The 23,203-nt window shown below is 57.8% G+C and overlaps 2 protein-coding genes across 8 annotated transcripts in view; one reads left to right on the forward strand and one right to left on the reverse strand.

The window, feature by feature from the left end:
* Positions 1-2,181: 2,181 nt before the first annotated feature.
* Positions 2,182-22,023, reverse strand: PRSS57 (serine protease 57). Of its 5 annotated transcripts, none has more exons than XM_074025126.1 (7): positions 21,692-22,023; positions 13,033-13,065; positions 12,601-12,712; positions 8,591-8,744; positions 6,136-6,280; positions 3,616-3,879; positions 2,182-2,615 (listed from the first exon to the last, which is right to left on the reverse strand). In XM_074025126.1, exons 1-7 carry the CDS (start codon positions 21,800-21,802, stop codon positions 2,409-2,411), a joined length of 1,026 nt encoding a protein of 341 aa, XP_073881227.1. In that variant the 5' UTR covers positions 21,803-22,023; the 3' UTR covers positions 2,182-2,408. The 5 variants fall into 5 exon arrangements, with proteins under 5 accessions (XP_073881227.1, XP_073881226.1, XP_045237000.2 ...); XM_074025125.1 differs by having other exon boundaries at positions 8,591-8,747; XM_045381065.3 differs by lacking the exons at positions 12,601-12,712; positions 13,033-13,065 and having other exon boundaries at positions 21,692-21,965.
* PALM (paralemmin) overlaps positions 19,920-23,203 on the forward strand; it is a 40,482-nt gene continuing 37,198 nt past the window's right edge. For 2 of the 3 annotated variants that reach the window (XM_045381059.2, XM_074025118.1), the window contains exon 1: positions 19,920-20,141. In XM_045381059.2, coding sequence (XP_045236994.1) covers positions 20,137-20,141 — 5 coding nt within the window. In that variant the 5' untranslated portion in view covers positions 19,920-20,136. Of the gene's footprint in view, positions 20,142-20,233; positions 20,511-23,203 lie in introns of those variants that run through there. The other variant, XM_065535156.1, reaches the window with a different exon arrangement.

Consider the following 23,203-nt stretch of genomic DNA (forward strand, 5'->3'; position numbering starts at 1 on the left):
TTGGGGTGTCCAGGCCTCAGTTTGTCTCGTCTCTCAGGGCTTCAGGCCACCCCCTCGGCCATGGGATTGGCAGCCTGGGGCCTGGGGTGCTGTGTGGGGGCTCTGGAGGCACCAGAAGAGAGACCCAGCATTAGTCCTTGGGCAGCCTCTGGCCACCTCTGGGCCTCAGTGCCTCTCCAGGCAGTGGACAAGCCCAGGAGGGGCTGAGGCAGTGCGGGAGGGGAGGGAGAGGAAATTGGCCTTTTGGGAGGGCACACAGGATAGACAAGATGGCTTAGGGCACCCCTAAGACACCAGCTGGCTTGGGGCCCAGAAATGGAGGCCCAGCCTTGAAGGACTTGGGTGAACAATAGCAGTAATAACAATAACAGGATTAGGGCCGGGGCAGGGTAGCTCACCCCTGTAATCCCAGCGCTTTGAGAGGCCAAAGTGGGTGGATCACTTGAGGCCAGGAGTTTCAGACCAGCCTGGGCAATATAGTGAGACCCCCGTGTATCTACATTAAAAAAAAAAAAAGGTCAAGTGCCCCTGTAGTCCCAGCTACTCAGGAGGCTGAGGTGGGAAGATGGCTCGAGCCCAGGTTGTCAAGGCTGCAGTGAGCTACGATGGCACCACTGCACTCCAGCCTGGTGACACAGTGAGACACTGTTTCTAAAATAATAATAATAGCAAAATCAGCCAGCAGTGGTGGTTCATGCCTGTAATCCCAGCAGTTTGGGAGGCCGAGGCAGGTGAATCACAAGGTCAGGAGTTCGAGACCAGCCTGGCCAACATGGTGAAACCCTGTCTCTACTAAAAATACAAAAATTAGCCAGGTGTAGTGGCGGGTGCCTGTAATCCCAGCTACTCAGGAAACTGAGACAGGAGAATTGCTTGAACCTGGGAGGCAGAGGTTGCAGTGAGCCAAGATCGTGCCGCTGTACTCCAGCCTGGGTGACAGAGCAAGACTCTATCTTGAAAAAAAAAAGAAAAATTAGCCAGCTGTGGTGTCACGTGCATGTAATCCCAGCTACGTGGGAGGGTGAGGCGAGAGAATCGCTTTAACTCAGGAGGAGGAGGTTGCAGTGAGCCGAGATCGCACCTCTGCACTCCAGCCTGGGTGACAGAAGGAGACTCTGTTTCAAAATAATAATAATAAAAAAAAGGCCGGGCGCGTTGGCTCACGCCTGTAATTCCAGCACTTTGGGAGGCCGAGGCGGGTGGATCACGAGGTCCGGAGATGGAGACCATCCTGGCTAACACAGTGGAACCCCGTCTCTACTAAAAAATACAAAAAAAATTAGCTGGGCGTGGTGGCGGGTGCTGTGGTCCCAGCCTCCGGAGGCTGAGGCAGGAGAATCGCATGAACCCGGGAGGCAGAGCTTGCAGTGAGCCGAGATTGCGCCACTGCACTCCAGCCTGGGCGACAGAGCGAGACTCCGTCTCAAAAAAATAAATAAAAATAAAAATTAGGCCGGGCACGGTGGCTCACGCCTGTAATCCCAGCACTTTGGGAGGCCGAGGCGGGCGGATCACAAGGTCAGGAGATGGAGACCACGGTGAAACCCCGTTTCTACTAAAAATACAAAAAACTAGCCGGGCGCGGTGGCGGGCGCCTGTAGTCCCAGCTACTCAGGAGGCTGAGGCAGGAGAATGGCGTGAACCCGGGAGGCGGAGCTTGCAGTGAGCCGAGATTGCGCCACTGCACTCCAGCCTGGGCGACAGAGCGAGACTCTGTCTCAAAAAAATAAAAAAATAAAAATTAATAATTAATAAGAAAGAAATAAATAAAATTTAAAAATAAAAAATAACACAATAACAAGCTGTGACAGTAACATCAGCTGGGACTTGCCGTGCACCTGGCGCTATTCTCCGTGGTTTTCAGAGGATGAACGCCAGGCTGGATGGGAGGCCAGACCCTCTTGGGATTCTATGGTGTGGCCGGTGCAAGCCCGCACTGGTGTCCAGCGGCCCCCACGCCCTGCAGAGGGAGCTCAGGGCTTCCTAGCCTCCGTTTCCCAGCCTACTCATCTGTGCTGTGGTTAGCCGGCTGGAGGGAGGTGGAGGCACAGCGTTCCAGGTGGGAGGCTGCAGGAGTGTGGGTTGCAGGCCTGCGGAGGTGGACCCAGAGGGGTTCACGGTGGGGGGCATGGGAAGGTGGAAAGGGGCTGCGGACAAGGAGCCGTGACACAAACACAGGTGGACCCTGCCGCTGACCGCCCGTGGGTGAGGCTGGAAGTCAGTTAACATTTTACTGGGTTAGATTCTGCCTTTGCATATGGAACGGGTGTCCCCCGCCGCTGGCCGTCCCACCCCAACCCTGCACATCAGGCTTCCCGGTGTCTGGGGCCCCAGGGACCCCCTGCCCCAGCCATGGAACATTCCAGGCCTGGAGCAGCAACCTCATTTGCATGCCGCAAGGCTGTGGCTCAGGCGACTCCTCCTGGGGGCCTGGTGGTCCCACGCAGGGGTCCGGGCTGGGGGCTGCTCCGCCGAACCACGTCCCAGATCCAGGCCACAAAGGAGGACACCTGCGTGTACACATCGGGGGTCTTCGGGTCGCCGCACCAGAGGCCGGAGAACGACACGAGGCCGTGAGCCCGGTTCCTGCACACCAGGGGCCCCCCGGAGTCGGCCTGGAGTAAAAGGAGAGGTGAGGTCAGGGCCTCTGGGAGCTGCGGCAGGCACATCTCACCACCTCCCTCCCTGCCTCAGAACCCTCTGTGACTCCCTACTGCTCTCCAAGGAAAAAGTAAACTCATCTCTGCCATCCAGGCCCTGAGGACCCGGCCCCCACCCACTTCTCTGCCCGCCTCCCCCACCAGCCTCCTCGGTGCTCCAGCCTTTGCACAGCCTGGAGGCCTGTTCCTGGCCTGTGCTGGATGCTACGTGTGTAAACATTCGAGTCTGCAGTGCTCTGGGCAGTGCACAACCTGCACAGCTGTACGCGGCCGCCCTCCAGTAATGGGTCTCTCTGCCTTGCATGTGTTTCCTCCAATCTTCTAAGGATTCCTTCAAGTCTCAGCTCAAAGGTGCTCTCCTTGGAGAGGGCTCCCCGAATACTCACCCTAAAATCCCTCATCCTACCCTCCTAACTGCCATCTGGAATCCACTCTGACACCAGAAACTATTCGGGTGGCAGTTTTACAGATGGAGAAGAAGAGGCCCAGAGAAATCAAGTGACTTTTCCAAGGTCACACATTGGGAAAGTGGACAGTCTCGTTTCTCCTGGGCTTGGGCTTCCGGGCTCCAGAGTGTGTGTCCTGAACCAAGTCGCTCTCTTGCCTGCAAAAGACCTTCCAGGCCCCGTGTCTCCCTTAGCACCAGGGGATTCGTTTATCCGACAAGATTTTAGGAGTGGGAGCTGCTTCCTCTCAATCTGTTACTACCTTCTACTGAACACTGCTTGTACAAATACACAAGTGTGTGGCTCTTTGTGCAGTGCACAACCTGCGCAACTGAACATGACAGCCCTGCGTGACCCTTGCCAACTCCCTGCCTTTCCTGGGCCTCAACTTCTCCATCTGGTCCAATATCAATGGGACTCAGTTCCCAAGGCCCTTCCTGGCCCTGACTGTCTCTGTGGGCCTTGGTTTCCCCATACAGTAAGTGGGTGGAGCAGGGAGGGGATCTTACCGAGCAGAAGCCTCGCCTGTGCCTGTCCCCACTGCGGGTGCAGAGCATCGTACGGCTCAGGTGGCCCTTCCAGGAGCTGTTGCAGACGTCCAGGTCCAGCACTCGGACCTCGGCCTCCATCAGTCCAGGCGGCAGATCCTCAAAGTCAGACACGAAGCCCCAGCCAGCCACCCGGCACCGTGTCCCGGCTGTGGGGGGCCTGGCCCGTCTCCCTGGCAGCCTCAGCAGCCCCACTGCAGGGCCCAGGACAGCAGAGCTGTTCAGCTGCAGGGAAAGCATGAGTTCAGGCCACCAGGCTCCCTCCCCACCCCCCGCTCCTGCCTCGGTTTATCCATGGGACCCCTGGTTCTGCCTTTGTGAAGCGAAATCAATGGTGGCCACCATGAGGCCGGGTCAGAAGGCCCCGTTCCTTCTGCCAACATAAACCCCTACCCCTTGGGTCTCCAGTGTCACCGTCAGTTGCCCAAAGGGTCTTTCTTTTTTTCTTTTTTTTTGAGAGAGAGTCTCACTCTGTTGTCCAGGCTGGACTGTAGTGGTATAATCTCAGCTCACTGCAATCTCCGCCTCCTGGGTTCAACCCATTCTCCTGCCTCAGCCTCCCAAGTAGCTGGGATTACAGGCGTTCACCACCACACCTGGCTAATTCTAGTATTTTAGCAGGAATGGGGTTTCACCACGTTGGCCAGGCTGGTCTCCAACTCCTGACCTCAGGTGATCCACCCGCCTCGGCCTCCCAAAGTGCTGGGATTACAGAGTGAGCCACCGCGCCCGGTCTCAAAGAGTCTTTCAAACCCCATCTCCTTCCTTGCTCTAAGCCCTCCCTTGGCTCCCCAGTGCCCTCAGGACAAAACCTCTTCGCTCACCAGCCAGGGCCTCTGAGGGCTCTCCAGCCTCAGCCTCCCCTCTGGCCGGACAGGATGAATTTACAGCCACTCCCTGGGCCTGCCACGCACCTCTGCTCACATCGGACCCCCAGCCTGGACCCTTTTCCTGTTCAGCCTCCACATCTCAGCGCGGACGCCACCTCTCCCAGGAAGTCTTCCCAGATTGCCAGGCTAGGACGTGAGTCTCCTCTGGGCTCCCTGCAGCCCGACAAGGCTGGTTTACCAAGTGAAGATTGTGTGACACTCTGGGCTCTGTGCACCGGGCCTCTGGCCCTGGCCCTGGCGCCTGGCACGTGGCTGATACTCAGTTAACAGGCCTGGGAAGGATGGCTCTAATCCCTGGCTCTGGTTCTCTGACTCGTGCATCTTGGGTACATCCCTGACATTCCTGATGTCTCCTCCAGCCTCAGTTTCCCCATCTGTACAATGGCCTGGGTGAACCAGAGCAGGTTCCAGGCTTTAGGGTTTAACGAATGAGAAAAATTCACCCAAAAGCTTCGGCCACTGGCGCTTGCTGCCTCCTTTTATCTTATTTTTTTTCAGACGGAGTCTCGCTCTGTCCCCCAGGCTGGAGTGCAGTGGCCCGATCTCGGCTCACTGCAAGCTCCACCTCCCGGGCTCACATCATTCTCCTGCCTCAGCCGAGTAGCTGGGACTACAGGCGCCCGCCACCTCTTCCAGCTAGTTTTTTGTATTTTTTTTAGTAGAGACGGGGTTTCACCGTGTTAGCCAGGATGGTCTCGATCTCCTGACCTCGTGATCCACCCGCCTCAGCCTCCCAAAGTGCTGGGATTACAGGCTTGAGCCACCATGCCCGGGCTTTTTTTTTTTTTTTTTTTTTGAGACTGAGTGTTGCTCTGTCGCCCAGCCTGGAGTGCAATGGCACGATCTCGGCTCACTGCAGCCTCTCTGCTTCCCAGGTTCAAGCAGTTCTCCTGCCTCAGCCTCCAGAATTTAATTCGGGGACTCTGGGTAGAAGCTTCAGGGACGGGGGTCGTCCCTCAAGCAGGAGGGGGCCAGGCGGGTCTGCATGGATGCACCACGTGTGGCAAAAGCAGCTTCCCACCTGGAAAACTCCACCCAGGGATTTTTTTCTTCTTCTTTTTTTTTTTTTTTTTTGAGACGAAGTCTTGCTCTGTCGCCCAGGCTGGAGTACAGGGGCGCAATCTCGGCTCACTGCAAGCTCCGCCTCCCGGGTTCCCGCCATTCTCTTGCCTCAGCTTCCCGAGTAGCTGGGACTACAGGCGCCCACCACCACGCCCAGCTAATTTTTTGTATTTTTAGTAGAGACGGGGTTTCACCGTGTTAGCCAGGATGGTCTCGATCTCCTGACCTCGTGATCCGCCCGCCTCGGCCTCCCAAAGTGCTGGCATTACAGGCATGAGCCACCGCACCCGGCGGTGAAACCTCATTTCTACCAAAAATATAAAAATTAGCCGGGCGTGGTGGAGGTGCCTGTGATCCCAGCTACTCGGGAGGCTGAGGCGGGAGAATCGCCTGAGCCCGGGGGGTTGAGCTTTCGGTGAGCCGAGATCGCGCCACTGCACTCCAGCCTGGGCGACAGAGTGAGACTCTGTCTCAAAAACCAAACATGTGTCAGATACTCCTACGGGCCACCCCCCCACCCCAGGCTCACCCGCAGCAGGCAGATGTCGTTGACGTGGGTCACAGGGTGGAAGTCGGGGTGGTTGGTGATAGCACTGATACCAAACACCTGCTGGGTGGGCTCTGCGGTACGCAGGGCATGGGCGCCCAGCACCACCAGGCCAGTGCGGAGGTCTCTGCGGGGAGGAAGGGGTAGGCGAGACAGGGGTGAGAGGCTGCCTGTCCTGGGCCTGTCCTGGGCCTCAGTCTACTCATCTATGAAACAGAGGCCCAGGCCGGGCGCGGTGGCTCACGCCTATCATCCCAGCACTTTGGGAGGCCGAGGCGGGCGGATCACGAGGCCAGGAGTTCGAGACCAGCCTGGCCAACGTGGTGAAACCCTGTCTTTACCAAAAATACAAAATTAGCCGAGCGTGGTGGCAGGCGCCTGTAATCCCAGCTACTCAGGAGGCTGAGGCAGGAGAATCGCTTGAACCCGGGAGGAAGAGGTTGCAGTGAACTGAGATCACCCTACTGCACTCCAGTCTGGGTGACAGAGCAAAACTCTGTCTCAAAAAAAATTACTTTGCCAGGCGCGGTGGCTCACGCCTGTCATCCCAGCACTTTAGGAGGCCGAGGCGGGCGGATCACGAGGTCAGGAGATCGAGAGCATCCTGGCTAACACGGTGAAACCCCGTCTCTACTAAAAATACAAAAAATTAGCCGGGCGAGGTGGCAGCCGCCTGTAGTCCCAGCTACACGGGAGGCTGAGGCAGGAGAATGGTGGGAACCCGGGAGGCAGAGCTTGCAGTGAACTGTGATCGCGCCGCTCACTCCAGCCTGGGCGACAGAGCGAGACTCCGTCTCAAAACAACAACAACAACAAAACAACAACAACCCCGTCTCTACTAAAAAATACAAAAAACTAGCCGGGCGAGGTGGCGGGCGCCTGTAGTCCCAGCTACTGGGGAGGCTGAGGCAGGAGAATGGCGTGAACCCGGGAGGCGGAGCTTGCAGTGAGCTGAGATCCGGCCACTGCACTCCAGCCTGGGCAGCAGAGCGAGACTCCGTCTCAAAAAAAAAAAAAAAACAACAACAACAACAACAAAAAACAATTACTTTTACACCAACTTTATATTCTTTTTCTTTTTTTTCTTTTTTAGACAGAGTCTCACTCTGTCCCCCCAGGCTGGAGTGTGATCTTGGCTCACCGCACCCCGGGTTCCAGTGATTCTCTTGCCTCAGCCCTTCAAGCAGCTGGGACTACAGGCACGCACCACCACACCCGGCTAATTTTTGTATTTTTAGTAGAGACGAGGTTTCAGCATGTTGGCCAGGCTGGTCTCGAACTCCTGAGTAGCTGGGACCACAGAAGCACACCACTACTCCTGACTAATTTTTGTATTTTTTGTAGAGACGGGGGGTTTCATTTTGTTGCCCAGGCTGATCTTGAACTCCTGGAGGCAAGTGATCCTCCTGCCTTGGCCTCCTGCCAGATGTGACTGTCTGCGCCCAGCCCCAATATTCCTTTCTTTTTTTCTTCCTTTGAGACAGAGTCTGGCTCTGCCACTCAGGCTGGAGGGCAGTGGCACCATCTCAGCTCACTGCAACCTCCGCCTCCCGGGTTCAAGTGATTCTCCTGTCTCAGCCTCCCGAGTAGCTGGGGTTACAGCCACTCACCACCACGCCTGACTAATTTTTGTATTTTTAGTACAGACAGAATTTCACCATGTTGGCCAGGCTGGTCTCGAACTCCTGACCTCAAACAACCCACCATGTCCCAACGTGAGGGGACTCCAGGCTGGCGGGGGAGCTGGGGACACCGCAGTCCAGGACCAACCCATCTCTTGCCTGGTGGGGGCTCCGGCAGGAGGGGGCCCACCGACCTTGGCCCCAATATTCATCTTAATAGTTATTATAACAGCATATTTAAAATGAGGCCGGGCGCGGTGGCTCCCACCTGCAATCCCAGCACTTTGGGAGGCAGAGGCAGGTGAATCATTTGAGGTCAGGAGTTCCAGACCAGCCTGGCCAACATGGTGAAATCCCGTCTCTACTAAAAATAACAAAAATTCACCAGGCGTGGTGACAGATGTCTGTAATCCCAGCTACTCGGGAGGCTGAGGCAGGAGAATCGCTTGAACCCGAGAGGCAGAGGCTGCAGTGAGCTGAGATTGCACCATTGCACTCCAGCCTGGGGAACAGAGACTGTCTCAAAAAAAAAAAAAAAAAAAAGAACATAGTAACAGTTACAGTCACAGAATATATACTTGTTGCCCCTGGTGCTTCTTTTGTGCTTCCTCTGCCTCCCTGACTTCTCCTCCTGTTTTCCCTTTGTTGCCCCTTAAATCTGACCCCCACTGAGACGCCCCCTCCTACAGGAGCCCCCACAGGCAAGGGATGGGTCCGTCCCGGGTTGCCGCGCCTCCAGCCCCCCCACCAGCCTGGAGTTCCCCTCATGTTGGGACACGGTGTCCAGAGAGAAGGGGCCCGACAGGTGAGCTCACCTGTGGCTGAAGCAGTGGGCGGCCGAGACCACCCAGCGGGCTCGCAGCAGGAAGCCTCCACAGTGATGTTGGCCCCCGAAGCGCACGGATGCCATGTAGGGCCTGGAGTGGGGGGTCACTTCATGGCCGCCGATGATCTGGGCCCCCCAGGAGCCTGCTGGAGGGACAGCCCGAGTCAGGGACGAGGCAGGAGGAAGGGCTGACAGGCTGGGGTCAGGGCAGGGGGAGAAGGAGCGGCCGAGACACAGACGGGTGAGATGCGAGACAGACACAGAGAGCTGGAGACACAGCCCAGACAAGCCCCCCAGTTGTGCTGGGAGGGGCTCCCGAGACCGGGAGATCTAGGGCGGGGCGGGCCGGCCCGAGACCCCCGTCGGATTTGCACCCATTTCCAGCAGAGGCAGTCACGGGCGCTTGGCAGATGGAGCAGGTGGAGTTCTCCCCAGGGTTCTCCAGGGACTGGGGGCTCCTGGGTGTGGCCGCCCTACGGGGACTTGGCGGGGGCCTGGGTGGGGATCCGGGGGGCTCCTCACCGGGGGGCTTCATGGGCAGCATCAGGGCAGTGGCCACGGTCAGCAGCGGACGTCCCCAGGCCCCCGACCCAGGCCCCATGGCGGATATGGGCTGGTGTCTCCCTGCAGAGGTCTCCGGGCCGTGGCTCCCACCCTCAGCCAACGGCCGGAAAGGGGGAGCCCGACTGTGGCCTGTGGTCAGGAGGCCCCACCAGCAACGCCTGAACCCCAGCCGGTCGTTTCTGGGAAATCGATGGTCTCAGGTGGTGGCTGATAATAATCATGTTGATAATAATCACCGCCGCCTGGGCCGGAAACGGGGGTGGGGGAGACAGCTCTGGGGCTGCAAGTGACCTCAGCAAGGCGCTCGACCCCTCTGTGCCTCAGTTTACCCAGCCTCAACACAGCTCAGCATGTGTGGGGAGCTTTCTGAAGAGCCGAGGTCACAGCGGCACTGGAGACCCTGCAGCTCCCCTCCGGCCCCCACCCCCCCAAACCCCAGTCTTCCCATCTCCAACCCCAGTGCCCACCTCAGGACTGTGGGGACAGTGAGGAAGGCTGGTCTCCTGGGAAGCTCTGATGATTTCTGCTTTTATTTTATTATTATTATTTTTTTGAGACAGAGTCTCACTCTGTCGCCCAGGCTGGAGTGCAGTGGTGTGATCTCGGCTCACTGCAAGCTCCGCCTCCCGGGTTCACGCCGTTCTCCTGCCTCAGCCTCCCGAGTAGCTGGGACTACAGGCGCCCTCCACCACGCCCGGCTAGTTTTTTGTATTTTTTAGTAAAGACGGGGTTTCACCGTGTTAGCCAGGTCTCGATCTCCTGACCTCAAGATCCGCCCGCCTCAGCCTCCCAAAGTGCTGGGATTACAGACGTGAGCCACCACTCCATGCTTGGCCTCTTTTTCTTTTTTTTTGGAAGGAGTCTCGCTCTTGTTGCCCAAGCTGGAGTGTAATGGCATGATCTCAGCTCACTGCAACCTCTGCCTCCTGGGTTCAAGCGATTCTCCTTCCTCAGCCTCCCTAGTAGCTGGCATTACCAGCGCCTGACACCACGCCTGGCTAATTTTGTGTTTAGTAGAGACGGGGTTTCACCATGTTGGTCAGGCTGGTCTCGAACTCCCGACCTCAGGTGATCCACCCGCCTCAGCCTCCCAAAGTGCTGGGATGACAGGCGTGAGCCGCCGCGCCCGGCCTGGCAGGTCTTCACCTTTCAGTGGGAGTGTTGTTAGTGGCGAAGCTCAGGCCGTAAAGTGCAGCTCACACAGCTGGGTGATGGCGTTCACAGTGGTGGCTGGCAGTGCGGTGCTCGTCAGCGTTTAACAGTGGACAGGCTGGGGCAGGCGCGGTGGCTCACACCTGTAATCTCAGCACTTTGGGAGGTCGAGGTGAGTGGATCACCTGAGGTCGGGAGTTTTAGACCAGCCTGGCTAACATGGTGAAACCCCATCTCTACTAAAAATACAAAAATTAGCTGGGCGTGGTGGTGGGCGCCTGTAATCCCAGCTACTTGGGAGGCTGAGGCAGGAGAATCGCTTGAACCGGGAGATGGAGGTGGCAGTGAGCCGAGATCGTGCTTCTGCACTCCAGCCTGGGAAACAGAGTCTCAAAAAAAAGGTGGATCACCTGAGGTCCATCTCAAAAAAAAATAAAAAGAAGTCACCGGTGAACGCTCCAGACCTGTGTTTTACCAAATGTAAAGTGTTCCCAATAAAGAAGGAAGTGAAATGAAGCAACAGGAAACGCATCGAAAGGAAGGTATATAAAGGTCCCACAAAGAACTCGGGATCTGTGAGATGCAGGCAGAAGAGTTTTCCCCTGGAGCCTCCGGGAAAAGCCGGACCTACTGATGCCTTCACCAGCTCAGCGAGGCCTGTGCGGGCTTCTGACCTCCAGCACTGTCAGAGAATAAACTGGTGCCATTTCTTTTTTTTTTTTTGAGACGGAGTCTCGCTCTGTCACCCAGGCTGGAGTGCAGTGGCCGGATCTCAGCTCACTGCAAGCTCCGCCTCCCAGGTTCACGCCATTCTCCTGCCTCAGCCTCCCGAGTAGCTGGGACTACAGGCGCCCGCCACCTCGCCTGGCTAATTTTTTTTTGTATTTTTAGTAGAGACGGGGTTTCACCGTGTTGGCCAGGCTGGTCTCGATCTCCTGACCTCATGATCCGCCTGCCTTAGCCTCCCAAAGTGCTGGAACTACAGATGTGAGCCACCGCGCCCCTCCTAATACTGGTTTTTGTTTCCTTTTTTTTTTTTTTCTTTTTGTTTATTTATTTATTTATTTATTTTTGAGATGGAGTATCGCTCTGTTGCCCAGGCTGGAGTGCAGTGGTGCGATCTCGGCTCATGGCAAGCTCCACCTCCCGGGTTCACACCATTGTCTTGCCTCAGCCTCCTAAGTGGCTGGGACTACAGGCGCCTGCCACCATGCCTGGCTAATTTTTTGTATTTTTGGTAGAGACGGGGTTTCACCGTGTTAGCCAGGATGGTCTCGATCTCCTGACCTCGTGATCCACCAGCCTCGGCCTCCCAAAGTGCTGGGATTACAGGTGTGAGCCACCACGCCCGACCTAATTTTTGTACTTTTTAGTAGAGTCAGAGTTTCGCCATGTTGGCCAGGCTGGTCTTGAACTCCTGATCTCAGGTGATTCATCTGCCTCAGCCTGCCAAAGTGCTGGGATTACAGGTGTGAGCCACTGCGCCTGGCCCTGTTTTTATCTTTTAGAGACAGAGTCTCGTTCTGTCGCCCAGGCTGGAGTGCAGTGGTTCGACCTCAGCTCACTGAAGCCTCTGCCTCCTGGATTAAAGTGATTCCTTCTGCCTCAGCCTTCTGAGTAGCTGGGATTACAGGTGCCTGCCACCCCGCCCGGCTAATTTTTGTGTTGTTTGGTTTTGTTGGCAGAGATGGGGTTTTATCATATTGCCCAGGCTGGTCTCAAACTCCTGAGCTCAAGTGATCTGCCTGCCTCGGCCTCCCAAAGTGCTCGGATTACAGGCATGAGCCACCGCGCCCGGCCGTCCGTCAATACGGTTGAAGGACTGGACAACGGGCACTCTGGTCTCCAGGTCATCACGTCAGCACTAGTGGGTCCCCTGGGCTTGCTCCTACCTCTCCTGCTGCCCTCCGTTGGGGAGCACCAAGGCAGAGACCTGGAAAACGGCCCCAGCTCCAGGGGCCTCAGAAGGAGAATTGCCCGAAGCTGCAGGAGTGTGGAACTTCATGCCCCCAGGGTGCTGTCCCTCTCCTGGTCGCTGACGGGACACGGTACAGAGAGGGTAAGCGCCTTAGCCCCTCCACACAGTCAGGAGCCAGGGGGCCAGGGCTGCAGCCTCAGAGGAGCTCCCACTGCCTGTCACGGCCGATTCTACCCAGAGCTGGGCCGTTTCCTTCCCTTTTGGTGAACAGTTGTGAAATAAATAACCGTCCTCCGGCATCTCAGAAAACCGAGCTCCTGGCAGCTCTGAGGAGGAGCTGAGTGGGGGTCGTTGTTCCCACTTACCAAACTGAGGCCCAGAGAGGGGAGCCGGTTTGTCTGGGGCCGCACAGCACAGGGTATTGGTGCATGAACTGCTGGACTGCGATTTTCCCGGAGGGCCTCTCCATGGCGGATTTGGGGGACTCTTTTTTTTTTTTTTTTTTTTTTTTTTTTGAGACGGAGTCTTGCTCTGTCGCCCAGGCTGGAGTGCAGTGGCCGGATCTCAGCTCACTGCAAGCTCCGCCTCCCGGGTTTACGCCATTCTCCTGCCTCAGCCTCCCGAGTAGCTGGGACTACAGGCGCCCGCCACCTCGCCCGGCTAGTTTTTTGTATTTTTAGTAGAGACGGGGTTTCACCGTGTTAGCCAGGATGGTCTCGATCTCCTGACCTCGTGATCCGCCCTTCTCGGCCTCCCAAAGTGCTGGGATTACAGGCTTGAGCCACCGCGCCCGGCAATGGGGGACTCTTCAGGAGTTCAGACACCAGCCACTGCAAGGAGTCAACAGCAGTGCTGACAATGGCTTCATTTATTGTATTTAATTTTAAATATTTATTTTATTTTATTTTATTTTTATTTTTATTTCTTTTTGAGTTGGAGTCTCGCTCTGTCGCCCAGGCTGGAGTGTGGTGGCCCGATCTCGGCTCACTGCAAGCTTCGCCTCAAGGGTTCACGCCATTCTCCTGCCTCCCGAGTAGCTGGGATTACAGGCGCCCGCCACCACACCCGGCTAATTTTTCGTATTTTTAGTAGAGATGGGGTTTCACCGTGTGAGCCAGGATGGTCTCTATCTCCCGACCTCGTGATCCACCCGCCTCGGCCTCCCAAAGTGCTGGGATTACAGGCGTGAGCCACTGCGCCCGGCCTATTTTATTTTTTTGAGACGGAATCTCGCTCTGTCACCCAGGATGGAGTGCAGTGGCACCATCTCAACTTACTGCAAGCTCCGCCTCCCAGGTTCAAATGATTCTCCTGCCTCAACCTCCCAAGTACCTGGGATTGCAGGTGCCTGCCACCATGCCCGGCTAATTTTTTGTATTTTTAGTAGAGATGGGGTTTCACCATGTTGGTCAGGCTGGTCTTGAACTCCTGACGGCAGGCGATCCACCTGCCTCGGCCTCCGAAAGTGCTGGGGTGACAGACGTGAGCCGCCGCACCTGGCCCCTCCCCTGCAAAAAATTGTTTTTCAAGAAAAGATATTGCCTGGTCGCTGAGACCGAAATGCAGTGGTGCAATCACAGCTCACTGCAGCCTCTCCCTCCTGCCTCCGCCTTCCCCATAGCTGGGACCACAGGCTCACAAAACCACCAGGGTAATTAAAAAAAAAAAAAAAGCAAAAGCAGGACGCGGTGGCTCACGTCTGTAATCCCAGCACTTTGGGAGGCCAAGACGGGCAGATCACGAGGTCAGGAGATCGAGACCATCCTGCCTAACATGGTGAAACCCCGTCTCTACCAAAAATACCAAAAATTAGCTAGGCGTGGTGGCGGGCGCCTGTAGTCCCAGCTACTAGGGAGGCTGAGGCAGGAGAATGGCATAAACCCGGGAGGCGGAGCTTGCAGTGAGCTGAGATCCGGCCACTGCATTCCAGCCTGGGGGACAGAGCGAGAGTCCGTCTCAAAAAAAAAAAAAGAATACACATAGCACTGCTGGGCACGGTGGCTCACGCCTGTAATCGCAGCACTTTGGGAGACCAAGGCAGGCGGATACCAAGAGGTCAGGAGTTCGATTCTGTCTTAAAAAAAAAAAAAAAAATACACATAGCACAACCCAACACCGCCTTCCAGCCAGACTGAAGAGGGCTGGCTTGGCCGGGCGCGGTGGCTCAAGCCTGTAACCCCAGCACTTTGGGAGGCCGAGACGGGCGGATCACAAGGTCAGGAGATCGAGACCATCCTGGCGAACCCGGTGAAACCCCGTCTCTACTAAAAAATACAAAAAACTAGCCGGGCGAGGTGGCGGGCGCCTGTAGTCCCAGCTACTCGGGAGGCTGAGGCAGGAGAATGGCGTGAACCCGGGAGGCGGAGCTTGCAGTGAGCTGAGATCCGGCCACTGCACTCCAGCCTGGGTGACAGAGCAAGACCCCGTCTCAAAAAAAAAAAAAAAAAGAGGGCTGGCTTGGCCGCTGTTGGGGGTCCCTGAGCTGCCTAAAGGCCCTGCTTCCCAGAGCTCTCTGACCTTGGTTTTCCCATCTAGGGAACGGGTGGCCCTGGGGCAACACTGAGACTGCTGGTGAGAATTCAGCAAGGCTGGCCGGGCATGGTGGCTCACGCCTGTAATCCCAGCACCTTGGGAGGTCGAGGCAGGCAGATCACCTGAGATCAGGAGCTCCAGACCAGCCTGGCCAACATGGTGAAACCCCGTCTCTACTAAAAGTACAAAAATTAGCCAGACGTGGTGGTGGGCGCCTGTAATCCCAGCTACTCGGGAGGCTAAGGTGGAAGGATGGCTTAAACCCAGGAGGTGGAGGTTGCAGTGAGCCAAGATCGTGCCACCGAACTCCAGCCTGGGCAACAGAGCAAGACTCTATCTAAAAAAAAAAAATTGGCCACGTGTGGTGGTGCATGCCTGTAGTCCCAGATACTCAGGAGGCTGGGGTGGGAGGATTACCTGATGTGGGAGGTCGAGGCTGCAGTGAGCCAAGATCACGTCACTGCACTCCAGATTGGGTGACAGAGTGAGACCCTATCTTATTCAAAAAACTAAAAATAAAAAGGTACTGAGGGAACCCAGTGACAATGGGGAAGCTGGGGAAGTTCTTCCCAGAGGAACACACAAGGCGTCTAACAGCAGGTGTCTGGACGGTTGAAGCCCAAGCTGGTTGTGGGGCAAGGAGAGGTGAACAGGGAAGAGACGGGATTGTCTGGTCTCAGCTCTGCCTTGTGGGGCTGCAGGGCACTGGGGAGCCATAGATGGTGTTTGAGCTGGGGCAGGCCAGGGCATATTTCTCTGGAGAAAGAGTGGAGTGGGGAGAGGAGGTGGGGAGACCTGGAGGTGACACGGCTCAGGGTTGGGGTGGGGGCCACAAGGCCTCAGCTAAAGTCACAACTGGGGAGAGGAGAGGGGGTCTCTGACTCAGGGACAGGGGCGGAGTGAGGTTTTGGGGCCCCCCTAGAGCTTCCGGTCGTCCAAGCCTCCAGAGGGTGGCCAGATCTGCCAGGAGTGGGGGAGTGTGGGGGCCGGAGCCCTGGGGTGGAGCTCTAGGGAAGTAGGAAGGGCAGGGGCGCCCTCCGGGAAACCTCAATCTTCCCCTGTCCCTGAGTCCAGGAAGGGGTCGGGTCAACAACACCCTGGAAGCCTGGAGGCGGGGCCGAGGTGCAGGGGCGGGGCCTACATTGCCTGGGAGGCGGGGCCGAGGTGCAGGGGCGGGGCCTACATTGCCTGGGAGGCGGAGCCGAGGCGCAGGGGGCGGGGCCGACATTGCCTGGGATGCTGGGAGGTGGAGCCGATGTCGGGGGCGAGGCCATGGTGCATGGGGCGGGGTCGGGGCGGGGCCGAGATGGCCTAGGCGGCTGGGAGGCGGGACCAGGGTGCAGAGGGCGGGGCCCGGGGCCGGGTGCGGAGCCGAGATTGCCCGGGCTGCGGGTCCGAGGTTCAGGGGCGGGGCCAGCGTCCTGGGGGCGGGGCCAACATTGCTTCGGAAGCTGGGTGGGGCGTCCGAGGTGCAGGGGACTGAGCCTCAGTGCAGTGACTGCTCCCCCCAGGACGCGGATGGGCGCTGCAGTGCCTGTGGGTGGGTGAGCGCAGTGAGGCGGTGGAAGTGAGGGTGTGAAGGTCAACTCAAGGCAGCTTCTCTCGGGTCCACTACACACCTCACCTTGTCCCACCTGCACACCCCACCTTGTCCCACCTCCACACCCCACCTTGTCCCACCTCCAGGCCTCTTTGTCCAGGCCGTTCCGGCCACCCGGAATGCCTCCCTCCCCACCTCCAGGCCTCTGTGTGCTTGAGTCTGGAGGTGTGGGCGGCGCGTGTTTTTCGTGCTGGGCCTTGAGAGTGGCAGGAGGAATTTGGCTTTTGCTTGGAGGGAGGTGTGAGCCCCGGAGGTTTAGAGCTGGGATGGTGGGAGAAATGATCCCAGCAGTCCCTTTGCCTCCCCACGGCCTCCTCCACGTCCTCTTATTTTTACACAAAATGCATCCACCACCTTCAAACCCTGAATCATTTATTTTATTTTTAATTTTTTAAAATTTTATTTTTTATTTTATTTTTTATTTATTTATTTTTTTGAGACGGAGTCTCGCTCTGTCACCCAGGCTGGAGTGCAGTGGCCGGATCTCAGCTCACTGCAAGCTCCGTCTCCCGAGTTCACGCCATTCTCCTGCCTCAGCCTCCCAAGTAGCTGGGACTGCAGGCGCCCGCCACCTCGCCCGGCTAGTTTTTTGTATTTTTTAGTAGAGACGGGGTTTCACCGTGTTAACCAGGATGGTCTCGATCTCCTGACCTCGTGATCCGCCCGCCTCGGCCTCCCAAAGTGCTGGGATTACAGGCTTGAGCCACCGCGCCCGGCCTAAATTTTATTTTTGAGATAGGGTCTAGCTCTGTCACCCAGGCTGGGGTGCAGTGGTGCTATCACAGCTCACTGCAGCCTCGATCTCCTGGGTTCAACTGATCTTCCTACCTCAGCCTGTGAGAAACTGGAACTATAGGTGTATGACACCTCACCTGGCTAATTTTTTAAAAATTTTTGTAGAGATGGGGTCTTGCTATGATGCCCAGACTGATCTCAAAGTCCTGGGCTCAAGTGATCCTCCCTTCTCAGCCTCCAAAGTGCTGGGATTACAGGTGTAAGCCACTGTGCCTGGCCCTGAATCATTTATTTTATTTTGAGCCAGGATCTGGCTCTGTTGCCCAGGCTGGAGTGCAGTGGCATGATCATGGCTCACTGGAGCCTCAACCTCCCAGGCTCATGCGATCCTCCCACCTTAGCTTCCCAAGTAGCTGGGACCACAGGCGCACACCACCATGCCCAACTAATTTTTAATCTTTTGTAGAAATGGGAGTCTCACTATGTAGCCCAGGGTCTTGAACTCCTGGATTCAAGTGATCCTCCTGCTTCAGTCTCCTGAAGTGTTGGGATTACAGGTAAGAGTCACTTCATTCACCCTGAATCATTTATGTAGGGGACAAAAAACACTGTTTCTCCAAGGACAGAACTTTTTTTTTTTTTTTTTTTTTTTGAGATGGCGTCTTGTTCCGTCGCCCAGGCTGGAGTGCAGTGGCGCAATCTCTGCTCACTGCAACTTCTGCCTCCTGGCTTCAAGCCATTCTCCTGCCTTAGCCTCCCGAGTAGCTGGGATTACAGGTGCGCACAACCATGCCCAGCTAAATTTTGTATTTTGAGTAGAGAAGGGGTTTTGCTCCCTGGGCGCGATGGCTCATTCTGTAATCCCAGCACTTTGGGAGGCTGAGGCGGGGCGATCACCTGAGGTCGGGAGTTTGAGACCAGCCTGACCAACTTGGAGAAACCCCATCTGTACTAAAAATACAAAAGTAGCCGAGCATGGTGGTGCATGCCTATAATCCCAGCTACCGGGGAGGCTGAGGCAGGACAATCGCTTGAACTTAGGAGATGGAGGTTGCAGTGAGCTGAGATCGCGCCACTGCACTCCAACCTAGGCAACAAGAGTGAAACTCTGTCCCCCACCCCTCCCCCCCAAAAAAAGAAAGAAGGGGTTTGCCATGTTAGCCAGGCTGGTCTCAAACTTTTGACTTTGTGATCCACCCACCTCAGCCTCCCAAAGAGCTGGGATTATAGGCGTGAGCCACAGCGCCCGGCCACAAAAACAGAATTTCTGCATCCCAGGTGACTAACGGTGCCAGGCATACAGTAGATGTTCAATAAATCACTTTGGACTAAAAGAACACAGAGGCCAAGGGGCAGTGAAGAAATGATTCACAGGTCAGTTTTATTGGGTGCCTAGTTTAGGAGTCAGTCAACTATGGCCCTCGGATCAGCTCTGGCCCACTGCCTGTTTTTGTAAATAAAGTTTTATGGGTACACAGCCGTGCCCATGGTTTTACATATTGCCTCTGGCTACTTTCTCACTGCAATGGCAGAGCACAGTCATTGCCGCAGAGACTGTGGCCTGCAATGCTGAAAATATTTACTCTCTGGCCCTTTACAGAAAAAGTTTGCCAAGCCCTGAGCGAGTGTGTGCTGGGCCCTGTGCCAAGCCCTTTGTGTGTACTCACTCAGTTAACCCTCCCACAGTCCTAAGTGGGGGGCGGGAAATGAGGCTCTGAGAGGTTAAGAAACAGACTCAGGGTCACACAGCTTGGAGGTGGGTGAGCTGAGAATCAGACCCAGGACCCCTGATATTCCATAGGATCTTTGCTTTGTTTACCTTTGCTAATTTATTGTCTTAAATGCTAAAAGGAATACACATTCACTGTAAAAAGGGAGGACTATAGAAAAGGTGTTGATGGCCCTCTTCAGCCTGGGGTACATCCTTCTCCACAGCTCATCAGGGTTACTTTCCTTTAAATCTACAGCCATTCAGCAAACATCGGCAGAGGACAACCGTTTTATAAGAAAACTAAGGAGTTTTCTTAGTTGGCCAGCCTGGACCCCCAGGAGTAGGTGTGCTGGGGCAGGGCTGCAGTGTTCTCATGGGAAACCGGGAAGCTGGGCCCACGACCTACATGTTGGGGAAGACAGGTCCTGCCTGTCTCCTGCTGTGGCTCCCCAGTGCTCTGAGGACAAAGCCGGAGCTCTCCCTGATCCTCCATCGTGCGTCTCACTCACTCTGGTGGTCTGGTCGCTGGGCCTTCACTGAGTGTGCCATGGGAGCCCTGGGGCCGATTAAATTCATCGGCCTACTTCCAGCCCCGGACCAGGCTCAGCTCCCAGCCGGGGCCCAGACACATCAGTACCTGCGGTTGTCTCCATCCCAACCGCCGGCCTCTGCAGGCACAGCGCCCTCCACCAGATACTCCCGCAAAGGAGGCCTGGGGACCCTGCGGGCGGGGCCTGGGGTGCAGGGAGCTGTCAGGACCCCCCGATCACCTCGCTCGCCCTGAAATGTGTGTCCCCCTCGGCACCTGGGCTCTCGGGAAAGGCCTTTGCTTGTTGTCTGACTTCGCGAGGGTCCCGGCTCGGGCCCGGGAGCTGGGGAGGGGCGGGACTTGGTGACAGCCGGGTCCCAGCGCCGCGCCCAGACCTAGGCCCTTCTCAGGGGTGCCCCGGGGCGGGGCGCGCGGGGCGGGGGGCGGTGGCACGGCCGGCAGGAGGCGCAGCGCCCGCTCGCAGCGCGGGGAGGTGGGAGGGGAGCGGGGCGGGGAGCGGGGCGGGCGGGAGGGAGAGGGGAGCGCGCCGGAGACGCGCGCGCCCAGCCCACCCCCTGCGCCCGCCGCCGCCCGGACAATAAACAGCCGCTTTGCGCGGGGCGATGCCCGAGCCGGTGCCGCCGCCCCCGCGCCGCGCAGCCCCGGCCGCCAGGCCTTAGCCCTCCCCGGCCCCCGCCCGGCCGCGTCCCCCTCCCCTCCCCTCCCCTCCCCCGCGCGCCTCCCGCGCCCGCCCCCGCCCGGCACCGCGGACCCACCCGGACCTCGGCGGGGAGATGGAGTGAGTAGGCGCGCTCGGGTCGCGGGGCTGGGGGCCCGGAGCGCCGGGAGCCGGGGAGGGGGGAGGCCCCCTCTCTCGCGCCCCTACTGGGGGCGTCGCGGCCCCCGCGAGGAGCAGGAGGCGGCGCGGAGCTGCTGGGGCCGCAGCTCAGCCGGGAAGAGACTCGGGCTGGGCCGCGCCTGCCGGGAGGCCTCCCCGCTCTCCGACCCCGGCTGCCCACCCACCGGCGCGTGGGGACCCGGGCAACGGCGGCTCGGGCCAGTCCAGGACTCGGGGAGGGGGAGGCTCGAGTCTCCGCCCGCGCCCCGCCCGCGTCTCCAGGGCGAGCCTCGGCTCTCGGCCACCTGTGGGTGGCCCCGGGGAGATGGAGCGACCCCTCCCCGGATTGCAGCGGTCCGGCCTCGCGCTCACGCACCCTTCCCCCGCCCCAGCCTGAGCGCACCGCTCCTGGCGCCCTGGACGCGCGCGCGGGCCGGTGCTCCCCCACCCCCGCCCTTCCCAAAGGCCTCCAGGGGTGTCCCGAGCCCCCCGCCACTGCCCAGGTCCCGAGTTACCGCTGGCGGGAGAGGGGCTGCCCTCGGCTTCCCGGGTCTCCGGGATGTGAGAGGGGAGAGGAACCGGCGCTTTCCAGCGGGGCGCCTGGGTCGGATGCCCTGTCGGGGAAGTGTCTCGGAGCTGGGGCTCCAATGGTGTAGCTCCACGAGTGGGCTGGCCCCGGGCTGGGATCCCTGGACCCCCGCATGCCTGCGCCTGTGTGGGGTCGGGAGTGCTGGGCAGTGGAGGGTTCCTTTGCACAGCAGGTACCAAGCGAGGGCGCATGGTCATTTCGGGGACTGGTCCCCTCCTCCCGGTGCTCGGGTGCCCCCCTGCCCCTCACTCCCACAGGTGGGCACTGCACGGGCAGGGGTCAGGAGGCGCCTCCTGGGGTCACCCACCTGCCCACTTCAGGACAGGGGGGCCAGCTGCCCTGCTGGGGCCCGGGTCCCCACCCCAGCCCGAGGACAGAAGACCGGATCTGGAGGCCGCCTGTGGCCCCCTGCCCTTCCCACTGGGCGTGTTTTCTAAGCCGCCAACTTTCCCCGGGGGACTCACCCCTGACCCGCCACGCCCGCGGCTGGGTGGGGGCCGCTGCCTCCCTCCCTCCCTGGGAAAGCGAGACACCCAGTGTCCTCCGCTTTTGAAAACCCAGACAAAGGCCTGACCCCGCTCCCAGTCACCCCGCCCCGGGAGCTCAGCCAGGGGCTCAGGGGAGCCAGGGCCCAGACTTGCCTGGTCCACACCCCCACCCCACAGCCTTGTTTATCTGCCCTGCTCTCCAGGCCCCGGGGGAGCCTCTGGGCCTCCCACAGCCAGGCCTGGGCAGGGTGTGGCTGTGGGGAAGGGGCTGCCTAGGAGGACTTCGGAGCTCTCCCACCCAGAGGAGGGGTGTCAAGGAACACTCCGAGTCGGGCCCATTGTTTCCTTCCTGCCACCCCTTCCTTTTCCCACGGGGGATACTGAGGCCTAGAAAGGAGCTGCTGCCCCCCTCACCCCCCCCAGTCACACAGCACCTGGTGGTGGGGGGCTCGGTGCCTCCTGCTCTGCCCCACGACTTCTCCGTCCTGCGTCAGAGGTGGCCCACAGGTCCCCATTGGGTCATCACTGCTTTCGGGGACACACATATGGGACAGGCACCCAGCATTAACCGGCTGTGAGCCGCCATGCGAGGACGCTTCTCTCCCCGGTTCCCGGGCTGACAATGGGTGGGGACAGGCCCATCTGGTGCTGGCCCGTCTTGGACACCTGCCCCTTCGTTCTTCTCCCGAGCGGGCTTCAGGCACGAAGGCCCCGTCCGCTAGAACGTGGTCGCTTGCCTCCTCCCGTTTCCACAGATTTTCCAGTCGAAGACACGGGAGCTGGCTGTGGTTTATGGTGGTGCCTGTCTCGCTGGAAAGTTTCACAAATGAATTTAAGAATTTAAAGAATTGTAAATGTCATTCAAGAACAGGTTAAATAATTTTTTGTTAAAGTGAGGGTTTAAGGAAAACTAGCGGGTTGCTAACAGCTGCCAGGGTGCTGGGGTGAGGAGACCGTCTGGGAAGGAGTTGGGGAGAATCTCTGTGGTCTGGGAGGGTTTGTGTGGCCCCTGAGTGACACATGGTCTGGCTGGTAAAATAAAGATAATTGGGCTTGGAGCAGCCATTCTCCAGCACCCACAGACCCGTCCTGGGTAAAGGCAAGGCTCAAACCTCCAGGATGGGGAGACCAGACTTGGGCCTGGACAGATGGTCAAGACCGACCCAGACTCCTCCCTGCTCGCAGACCTGGAAATTTTCAAGAGGAAACTCTCCGTGTTGGGTGCTAACAGGGTCCTTAATGCTCCTTCAGACTTGCTAATCCCCCTTTTGATTGAGAGGCAGAGCCTGTTAAAAGGTAACAGTATCTAGTGATAATTGAATTTAACAGCAAGCTTTTATTTTCATTGTATCTGTTTCTTCCTCCGTGTTCTCTTGTTTATGGACGTGGCTTCTGGTTCTGGTTTGCTCAGTCTTGATCACAGTATAATGTTTCTTTCTAAAACAAGGTGATCTGATTTAAATTTCAGTGGCTTTGAAGGCAAGGAATAGACAGATGCTGTCCGGGAGGCAGTGGAACTTGGGAAGGTGGTTTCTTTCTTTTTTTCCATGTTGCCCAGGCCGGTCTGGAACTCCTGGCCTCAAGGGACTTCCCGGCCTCAGCCTCCCAAGTAGCTGGGACGACAGGTGCGCGTCATTGCACAGGAAGGCGGTTTGAGAAGTGTAGGCATAATTTATGTAATTTATTCACTCAGCAACCATTAAGTGGGTACCTGCCTTTTCCACAGCTCTGTTCTGAGTGCTCTACGTGTGAATTCCTTTGATGCTTTTTTTTTTTTCTTTTGGAGACAGAGTATCTCTCTGTTGTCCACGCTGGAGTGCAGCGGTAGGATCTCCAGTCACTGCAACCTCCGCCTCCTGGGTTCAAGCAATTCTCCTGCCTCAGCCTCCCGAGTAGCCATGACTACAGGCGCCCGCCACCACGCCCGGCTAATTTTTGTATTTTTA

The sequence above is a fragment of the Macaca fascicularis genome, chromosome 19 (genome assembly GCF_037993035.2).
Source record: "Macaca fascicularis isolate 582-1 chromosome 19, T2T-MFA8v1.1".
Lineage (NCBI taxonomy): Eukaryota > Metazoa > Chordata > Mammalia > Primates > Cercopithecidae > Macaca > Macaca fascicularis.

Coding starts and splice junctions, on each gene's coding strand:
- PRSS57 (XM_074025125.1), bottom strand. CDS start 21,802: ATGTGTGTCCCCGAAAGCAGTGATGACCCAATGGGGACCTGTGGGCCA. Junction 6,281..8,590: donor GCCCACTGCTTCAGCCACAG/GTGAGCTCACCT, acceptor TCCTCCCCGCAG/AGACCTCCGCACTGGCCTGG. Junction 2,616..3,615: donor ACAGGCGAGGCTTCTGCTCG/GTAAGATCCCCT, acceptor CTTTTACTCCAG/GCCGACTCCGGGGGGCCCCT.